General features: G+C 35.9%; 1 protein-coding gene across 1 annotated transcript in view; it reads right to left on the bottom strand.

The window, feature by feature from the left end:
• Aldh1a2 (aldehyde dehydrogenase 1 family member A2) overlaps nt 1-10,799 on the bottom strand; it is an 89,312-nt gene extending 78,513 nt beyond the window's left edge. Inside the window, exon 1 of the mRNA XM_015480609.2 lies at nt 10,627-10,799. Coding sequence (XP_015336095.1) covers nt 10,627-10,743 — 117 coding nt within the window. The 5' untranslated portion in view covers nt 10,744-10,799. The remainder of the gene's footprint in view (nt 1-10,626) is intronic.
• Nucleotides 10,800-10,801: the final 2 nt, after the last annotated feature.

Raw genomic sequence — 10,801 nt, 5'->3', positions numbered from 1 at the left:
ATTTTTTTTTTTTTTTTTTTTTTTTGTATGTGGTGCTGAGGATCGAACCCGGGCCGCACGTATGCCAGGCGAGCGTGCTACCGCTTGAGCCACATCCCCAGCCCCTCAATACTACATTTTTAAAAAGCTGTACCTATTAATAGCTATCTGTAATAGTAAAATACAGGAAGTGGGCTGGGGTTGTAGCTCAGTGGTTGAGCGCCTGCCTCAAATGCGTGAGGCACTGAGTTCGATCCTCAGCATCACATAAAATAAATAAATAAATAAAATGAAGATATTGTGTCCATCTACAACTAAAAAATTTTTTTAAAATACAGGAAGGGTTCAACAAACATTTCTGAAATATCTATACTATAGACTGAGCCAGATGCTTCAGAAAGGCCAAGATGCATTAAAGTTTATAATCTAGTGAAAGAAAAATATAATGTAGAAGCAAAAATTGTATCATTTAAAAGGGCAAACAAATAATACTGTTTCTCGAAGAATTCAAGTTCATTATCAAAAGTAAGTTATGCAGACAATTTTGTTAGGTATTACATATATAGGAACACAAACAGAAGGGCTGAATTCAGTGTCAAGGCATACATGTAACAGCTTCTACAACAGCTTCTTTAGAATCTAAGGCATACACACATGAATCAAATCACTTATAAAACCCAAATACAAAGGCAAATGTGTAACACCAGCTTTAACTTTAAAACATAAGCTCAAGTATTAACAAAATGTGAAGTGCTAAAATGTTATTTTCAAGTTGGTACTAAGGAATAATTAAAATTCTTTACACTAACAGGATAAATCACAGTATTGAATTAGTTATTCAAGAAAAAGGTTTTCCTATTAGCAATTATTTTTCAAATTGTTATCTATACATGTTTTCTCCTATAAACAAACAACACATATTGAAGAACTCATTTATTTACCTTGGCCTTCCATAAATGGCAGCAGGGTGTGTGTGTGTGTGTGTTCACTCATGTGTGCACGCATGCATGCAAGAGACAGTGGGTCTTAGTGCAATAGTAGTTAACATTCAAACACAGTTTTAAGTGTTATAAGAAAAGTAGAGAAATAAAATCTTGATATGAATTTAATAATAATAATGACAGAGTTTTGTACAATGGCCCCTAATAGGTAGACTTATGAAACGCACTTGTGTCCTTAGTATAGGGAAACCAACATGTATTAAAATTGGACATCAGAGTAGAATTAATTTCTTATATTTTCCCATTAAGGAGAAGATCAGACTTAGAGAAAGAAGACCACACATTCTTGACCTCTTAGTCTTACCCCAAGATAGCACAGAATACAATTTAAAACAATTCCTTACACATTAATATCATTTGCCTTTCCTCTACGTTAAATCATTTGTCCTTCAGATTTGTCTACCCTTATATATAAGCAAATACCAATTCCAGGAAAGTTAAGACACAAATGCAAAAAGCCAAATTTTAAATAATAAAAATGAAATAAAACTTTCAGAACAATGTAAGAACTTAGAATTTTCTTAAACAGTAAACAAAGAAAAGTTCCTCTTCATTTGCATTTAAAACTGTATGACAATTACACCAAAGAGACAAGGGGCGGGGGCTTGGGAGGAAGGAAGGAAGGAAGGAGAAAAAAGTACAATGGGGAAGAAAATGTTTGTGTAGTACATATCTAACAAAGAATTACAATTCCAAATACATTACTACAAATCAGCAAGCACATATACACAGAAAAATAAGCAAATGATAAACTAGCCAGTTCACAAAGGAGGAAAGCCAAATGGCTGGTAAACATGAAAAGATGCTCATTCTCACAAGAAATCAAGGACATGCAAATTAAAGCAGCAGAGAGACACCATTTAACACATCAAATTGGCAAAATTATGAAATTCCAAGTATAAGTGAGATACGGAGTAATGGGGAATGTGGTAGACGGGTAGAGTGGATAGAAACTAGTATAATCATCTTGCACAGAAATGTGGCAAGCCCTAATTAAGTTGTAGATACACATCCTCTATGAGCCAGCAATATCACTTATAAGTATATATTCTAGAAGCTCTCTCACCAGGCATATTATAAGGAGACACATTTGGAAATGTTAAATGTAAATGCTGTTACACATGATTCTAACAGCAAAATACTGAGTATCTTAAATGTCAATAATAGAATGAATAAAAAATTGGGAAACTGTCAAGGAATAAAATAATATGCAATGTTGCAATAAATGAGTTGGGGGTATATCCAACTACATGAACGAATCCTGGAAATTTGATGCTAAGCAAAACAAAACACATTGCAGAAAGATATATACAGCATGGTGTATATTTTAGTGTGAATAACAACAGCATTTATTATTTATGGATACTTATACATGTACAGATACATATACCTATGAGAAACATAAATGCCTCTAAGAATAGTGAGAAGGAAGAAGGAACAGGAAGAGCTCGTAGGAGGGTTTCATTGTAATTCTTTTAAAAAATTAAAAGTAATGCAGATGGTTCCCAACTTATGTTGGTTTGACCTATGCTTTTTCAATAAATATGCAGTAGAAACTACACTTCAAGCCAGGTGTGGTGGTGCACGCCTGTAATCCCAGCGGTTTGTGAGGCTGAGACATGAGGATATCAAATTCAAATCCAGTCTTAGCAACTTAGTCAGGCCCTAAGCAACTCAGCAAAATAAAATACAAAACAGGGCTGGGGATCTGGTTCAGTGATACAGCGAGCGCCCATGGGTTCAATCCCCAGTCTAAGAAAAAACAAAAACAGAAACTACACTTCAAATTTTTATCTTTTTCCAGGTTGGCGATGTGTGGTATGATACTCACAGGTGATACTGGGCAACAGCAGCAGTTTCCAGTCATCCCCGTGATAATGGTAAACAACCCATACTCCACAGTGCACTGTGTTGCTAAGGTAGGATGTTGGGTAGGTTGGATTAAATGAATTTTTGACTTCTGATAGTTTACCTTACACTGGGGTAATCCCATCTGTTGTGTAAAATGTTAAGAACTAACAAATCTGGGTATAGTTACATACATTTGTTGTATCATTGTCCAAACTTTTCTGTATGATTAAAATGATGGGGGAATGTGATGATCATTACTATCCAAAGTACATCTATGAAGGCATGAATTGGTGTGAATATACTATGTATACAACCAGAGATATGAAGAAATTGTGCTGTATATATGTAGTAAGAATTGTAATGCATTCTGCTGTCATATATAAATTTAAAAATTTTACATAAAAATAATTCATTTCCTAACAAATGTGTTACAATACAGTGCACTGATCACATGCCAAATATGAAATGTCTCCTTATCTTCTGAATCCTCCCAGTTTAACTGATTTATGTCAAGTATTTAGCACCTTCAATCATGTACAACAGTTTCTTGGGGGCCTATCTTCACCTCATGCCCAAATGGGAATTCTCTTCAGTCTCCTCCTAGAAGGAACTGTCTCTATGTATCTTTTGGTGCTAGACAGTGAGTACCAATGCTTTCTACGAGGTCTTAATGAATGTTAATAAGCAAATAAATTTAGGTAAGCAAAACAGTGGCTGCTAAAAATAAAACTGGCCCTGAGATAATACAATTAGATAATCTTCTCTAAGAAAATCAAGTTATATGGTACACTGGATATCAGATTCTAAAATATAGATGAGACAGAATCCCAGGTTTCAGGTTTTCTAGGGAATTTAACCAAAGAGTAAGTTTCACACATTGAATCCAAGGCAGAAGACCAATTTTCACATCTATGAAAATAATATTTTAAATTGACCTAATTGAAAATAATTGTCTAATTGAAAATAATACTTAATAATTCTTCATATTTCATCTTTCCAAAGTTGTCCTATTTCCTCTCTTCCTCCATACACTAAAATTTCCATGATCATATCCAGTCTATAGATTTGATATAGGTATAGTAGTGAGGCTGGGAGGAAGAGGAAACAGGTTATTTTTGCCTATTAGCAGGTTTGCTAACTTCATAGTATTTGGCCAATTCATTTGCCTGAAAGTAGTTCCATTCTACTTATATGAACAGCCACACAACCTATACCACTTTCTAAGTTTAAATTTTAGGAAATCCCTAGAAATGACATGGAGCGAAAAAACTTGAACCACTGGCCTTGAAATCAGTAGGCTTAGGCAAGATGAATGAGAAAATATAAAAATGTAATTTTTAATTATTTTGAAAATTTTCCCTATCTTTTATAATCAAGATTGGAAGGAATTTCCATACCCATGATATACTGAATTCTTACAAATGAGAGAACTGTTTCTCTGTCTCTCAATTCCCAGTTTCACCTAGAAAATAAGTTTTATCTTTCCAGAGATCTAGGGATAAAGAAATTGCTACTTTGGCTCTCCAAAAATCAGACAGTGAGGAGAAAAGAAAGTAGAACAGTACCTTCTTCTGCAGGTAACAGGGCTGAACTGAAGTTAAAGGAAGGCTTCCTTCTAGAATAAAATTCAGAATGTTCACTCCCAGACATTATAATTTTTAACCACATTGTACAGAGCTCAATTAACCCCCGTGTTTAGCCCCAGTGAAGTGTTGAGAGCCTAGAAGAAGCCAGGGTGTTAAAATTACCCAATTATTATTCCAATTGGAATTTTCAAAGCCTGGAAGTGTTTTCAAATTAAGTGATGCAACAGAGGTTTGCTGTAAATAAAGTCGTAAGAGTTAAGATTTAGAAAGGAAATAGTTTAAACATAACTCAATATTAAGTAAGCCAAACAAGTAATAAAGACATGCCACAGATGGGAAATTTCCAATTTGGATAATGTCATATATTTGAAAAGTTAAATAGACTAGAACTCGAGAATATGTCTGAAAGGCAATTAAAAATTAACCAAGATGACATTATGGCGATCAACTTTATGTACATTCGATTTGGTGTCTTGAGAGGAAATGAATGTCTTTGAAATGACCTGTCACAGCAAATAAAGGAAGGAAGCAAATGCTAGGAATATTTTTAAAATAGTTTCTGCCTGGTGCTTTTACTTTCTGGAAGGTGACTGTCCCCCAAATTCCATGCATTATCTTGGGGAGTCAGAACAAGTTTCTTCACTTTTAAATTATATAAACCAAGACACATTCCCACTGCCAGAAGGTATTCACCATATGAAAATGTCCTCATATGTTGCTACACACCTCAAGTTTAAGTACTAGTAACATGGCAATATCTTTGTTCAAACTACTTAAAATACTGGAAGTATCTATTTCCAACCTGGTGTTTATGTTCAGTTAATTGGGCATACTGAGATATATTAATGCTAAATTTTGGTACATCAGATAACTAATTTGTTATTAAAATACTGGATGAACAATTGTCTGGTTTAATGACTTTTTAGTGAAAACAAGAACTTAATGAAGAAATATGCAGGGTGTCCCACTTGGTAAAAATGTATTACAAACACATAAGGATTCCATGGTTACCCAGAATATTAAACTCTTATGAGTAATCAAAATAGTAAACAATAGCTTGTTTTATAAAACTTTATTAATCACACATTTCTGGTCTCTTAAAAATGGAATCCCATCAATTTGTAACCTCAAATATTATAATAATCCAAATATAATCATCACTTTATAAAAATGCAACAGAACTAATATTGGGTGATTATCACTGTATGCCACTTACTTTCACACAACTTTCTCATTTAGTCCTGATAATAACTTCATAAGGTAGGTGTTATTAATCTAAATTTTGACACATGTAAAAATTGAAACTCAGTGAAGAAACTTAACATACTTTTGACTACCACAACCCCAGAGCCTAGAACCATACCTGGCACCATAAGTTGAATAAATGTTAACTGTCCACATAATGGTAAGTACATTTTTTACCAGGATTTGATCAAAGGTCTGTTTTAACTTGGAGTCAAGGGCTCATACATTTTTTTTTTCTAAAATGTGGGCTATATGGTCTCTGCTGAAACTACTTGACTCTGCCATTGTAGTCTCAAAGCAGCTATAGTCGATATGTAATTGAATAGATGTGGCAAAACCAGACAAACAGTCTGTGGTTTTCTGGCCCTTGCAAACTATCAGTAAGACAACTAAAAAGACAAAACACACATTAGTATTTGTATTTCATTATTAAATTAAGAAACTCACAATTGGGGATTGTGTGTGAGTTCTGAAATGCTTACTGGTTTGATCATGATCATTATCCTTCACTGAGGTCAGAGAGATTCTTCATGTCCAACTTTTCTTAATTCTGGCTATGAGAAAGTCAAACCTCACAGAACAGGTAGTGGAGAATCTTTTACTCTGAAATAGAAAAGCTATCATCCTCTCCCCCCTTTTTTCTTTATAGAAATAAAGGACAAAGAAAATCTCCAGAAACCATAATTACATGTGGTTACACAAAGCCATGTAGTAATAGGCATGAGGGCAGGAGGACCTAAGTTATCTAAGGTTAACTTAGATATTTAGATTAAGTTATCTAAATTCAAGTCCTATGATGAAGTTGTTTTAGCTTCCCTGGGTTAAATGGTGATAATATATAGCAAAAAGTTGTATAGTTAACAAAAAAAGTGTTTTTTAAAAAGCCCAAATCCTCTATAAACATGCAGTTTGATTGATAATTTATGATCAAAAACAAACAATCTCAAGTAAAGGTTTACATTGAACTAGATACACACCCATTTAAAAGAAATCATTCGTGAAATAGGTAAGAATTTTTCCCAGAACCAGAACAATTCATAGAAAAAATTTAAAAAACTAGTAATTTAAAGTCGAGAGCTTAAAAGTCACAAAAGGTGACTCTTTAAGAACAGACCAACTTCATATTCCAGGACTGCATTAGAAGCAACACACACACACACACACAAAAAATAAAGACTTAAACTCTCAAAAAATGTGTCACATACTTAAGAAAAGCAAAGTGTATGATAAGGAATACTTTATCAATTTTTAAAAGTCAAGGGCAAATCTCTCTTACCTTTTTTTTCCTATTTATTTCTTTCCTTTGAAAGGTTTTGCAAGAATTAAATAAGATTTAAATGAAAGCACTAGATAAATCATTAAGTCTTACAAGTTCCTATAAAAATGTGACATTATAAGTATTATTACTATTTTATTATTACATTGATCAACTGAACTACTGCCATACTGGCAACCAATATTTGGCACTCAATCTTTCTCATAAGATCCTAAGCTCCTAAAAGGTCAGATGTTTCCATGATCCAACTAGAACAGTTAAAAGTATCATTGTTAGGAACATGGTCATTCAAATACCCTTTGAATTGAATTGAGATTGACCTCAGAAAACAGTATGTATTTAATAAAAAATTGCTAAATGAATAAATAGTAGGCACACAACACATATTAGTTCTGATTTTTCCAGTTGATTGCATTTTTTCTCTTCTAGTGTAGCAGGTCAGTAATCAAAAATATTCCCCTTCCTGCCTCTGTTCTAGCTGCCCACAGCATCAGACACTGGAAGAACATGCAACTCTTTTTATCACTGTTATTTATGGGCATAAATTCTCACTGAAAAAGCAACCAACAGAAAGTAAGCACACTTATATGTGGGGGCAGGAATAGGGAGGATTCTCCTAGAGCCAAGAAGAGAAGATGGAGTCAACATATATGTGGAAAAGTAGAGGAATATTTCAAAAACCTGGGAATCTGGAAAGGTTCTCCCTGCAGTCAGGGGCAGTCTGTAAAGCTCTGAGCTTTGATTCTACAACGTTGTGTATTCCTATAATATGATCAGCCATACAAAACCAGACTGATAAAACAGAAACAACTCAGAAAAACTTTAATTCATAATAGCTTAGCTAAAAGCAATCAGAATCCTATGCTAGCTGTTTAGCAGTCTTTTGAGATATAAGCAAGAAAGTGGCTCCAAATTGGTGCCCTTGACACTTCATGCCAGTTATCACTCTTTCTTGGCTGGGAGTTTTAATGAAAAGACATTCATTAATAAGAAATCATTTTAAAAATGTGGGGTCTAGCTTGCTGTATTAGGGAAAGAGAAACAAGCATATTCCAAAAGAGACATTGCTATCGATAATTAATCTAGTACGGATACTGGAACTTCAGAGCAGTAAGCTTATTTTAAAAACAGAATATAATTGCCTGAAAGTCAACACAGAGCTAGGAGTTTAGCCTTTTGGGCATGCTTGAGGACTGAACTTTAATTCTATAGCATTTCTACTGGACCTGTGACAGGCAAAGGTAGTAACTTTAAAAATTAAAACTTTTCAAAAGGTACAAATTCTTTCAGAAGAAAGAAAATAGCTTTAAAAAAGCAGAAATATCCAAGATCACAAGTGCAAAATATTCTAAGTATATGCTACTTGAAATTTTCATAATCTGACTATATCTAAGTATTAACTCTATGTTTATCCTCAAATGACATTGCAAAATCATACAGAAAAATCATATTGTAATAGCCCTCAGTAAAACTGTATTCGTTTAACAAGATAAAAATGATTAATTAATGATATATCTGCTTGTCTTAAAGAACTATTAACTTATGTGAATATTGTGTTTGTTTTATATATGCTTTTCAACAGTCCCTAAAGCATATTTTAACCCATTAAGTGTTTCAAATTTTCTAATGAATATAGTATCACTGCTAAAGGACATAACTATGCATTCTACCTTCTTTATTCTTCTGTTTGAAACTAAAAAGATAATTTCCCTCATTGATGATCCTAAGTGATTTTAAAAAGAAACTCTTCATTAACGTTGTTTTTTTTTTAAGTGGAGGGGGGGCGATCACCTTGGGCTTACCTAAGGATCAACCTCTGCTCTTCATGTTAAAAATAAAACATAAAACTGCTTGTCTTAGAAAATTTAGAATTCTCACTAAAGAGCTGAGGAGGAAAGCTGCTGGGAATGTTCGGTTTACAAGTTTTTGTGGAAAGAGCTCCCCTTTAGATTAGTGTTGCTCAATGTTTATGAGGGTTGTTTGTCAAGGCAAAAATAAGGTGCCTCCTCCCCTCAAATTAAAGAATCAAGTTACAATCCATTATTTCATTTCTGATTGTTTTTCTTTGTAATAAGTGGGAAAGTGGATACTGACTAAAAGTCTTCCCCCAACTAAAAGACTCCACATTAAAGGCTCCAATTAGCTATAAATCAGTTGTCTTTCCTACTGGGGAGAACAAGAGAGAAAAGAGAGGGGGTAGTTAGAGAAAAGAGAACTGGAAGAGTTTCCAAATTAAATTCTGAAAAAGATACCTACTGCAGACCTAAAACCACTTTCAGAGGCTGCTATTCTGTTCAAAAGTTAAGACTAAACAACCCTCCCAAATCTGAGGGTTGGGTCCTTTCTCAAATGTGTAGGTCTTGCATTTTAAGACCTCTGAAGAGCCGCTGGAGAGGTTAGAGACCCTCATAAAACAAAACTTTTATGCTGCATGCTTTCCCTGCTTGTTCCTAAGACCGAAGAGGTGCCCCACATTGGCACTATTGTTATGCAAACAATGCCTAAGGGCCATAACCATTAACGACCTCTCATTAAAATGGCCTTCAAAAATTTGTCACACCCTCTAAAAGAGCTAGCAGGTACATTAAATCCATCTAAATCGACATTCAAAACACGAATCATCCAGATAGTATCCTAAACTCAATCCATGTAAAATTTCAATATTGTGATGGTTTGGGGTATTTCTCTTTTCAGCCATTAAGCCAAGAATCAAACAATTTAACTTCTCTACAAAGCGTAGTGGATCTTGTAATAAGCATGATGGAATACAACTTTAGCGATATTGTGAGTACACACATAGGTTTAAGTTAATTGCAAGAAGTGTGCGACGGTAATAGAAAATCAAATAAGAACTGTAAAGTGAACTCCAAGAAATGTGGGTCTAAATCCCATCTATCCGAACCCCACCAAGCTATAACATTACAATTCCCCGCTTCATATATATATCTGATTCATTTTTTTTCTATGACGAATTTGTGGAAAGAAAGTAAAGTCAACTTACATTAGGTAGCAGACGCACATTTATATATGTGTGTGGTGTGTTTTTAAAATGCAAGGCAACAACAAAATTCCTGTTTGTCAAAACCAAAAAAATGTCAAAGTTCGTTTTAAAAAAAGTTTTCAGTAGAAACGCAAACCCGAAAACTTGCACAAATATAAAGCTTCTTCAAGTTTCCCAGGAAAAAAGTCACACTGCCTACAAAACTCAAATGAAATCCTGACACTGGCTCTCGCTGTGCTTTTTATCAGCCAGGTTCCCGTGAAATTTGTCACACACCGGCCAGAGCGCCGGAGATCTGACCATTTCCTACTGGAAAAGCGCTCCGCTCGGTCCGGGCTCCGAGGACCTGCCGGGAGGCTGGGAGCGAGGACCGCGAAGCGATGGCCGGGCTACGCGGCGATCCGGCGGGAGCTCGGGTCTCCTCTGCGGAAACCGGGAGGTTTCCGACGCCTTCCCCGCGGTCTGGGGCAGAGCCGTTGAGCCCTTCAGCGAGAGCTGCCTTTAGGCTAGTCCCCGACGCGTCCCAAGACACGGCGGGACTTCAAAAGCCACCACCGCGGAGATAGACAGGGCGTCCGCTGCAGCTCAGGACGGCAGGCTGGCCCCAGAGACCCCGGCCCTCGCCCCCTAGAGAGCCTGATGAGGAAGGAAGTTTCTAGAAATCCTCCGTGGGCCGTGGGCGCTTACCTTGGTGTACTTGATTTCGAGGTTGGGCGTGGGCGACGGCAGGAGGTGCAGGGACGCCATGAGCGCGGCGGGGTCGGCCTTCACCTCGCCGGGCATCTCGATCTTACTGGAAGTCATGGTGGCGGGCCCAAGTGTCTCTCGCCCGCGGCGTGGGCTGTGCGGGCTGTGCGCGCGG

This window comes from Marmota marmota, unplaced genomic scaffold (assembly GCF_001458135.2).
Source record: "Marmota marmota marmota unplaced genomic scaffold, marMar, whole genome shotgun sequence".
In the NCBI taxonomy this organism is placed as follows: domain Eukaryota; kingdom Metazoa; phylum Chordata; class Mammalia; order Rodentia; family Sciuridae; genus Marmota; species Marmota marmota.
Note: the sequence above shows the minus strand (reverse complement) of the source record. Positions and strands in the feature narration are given on the sequence as shown.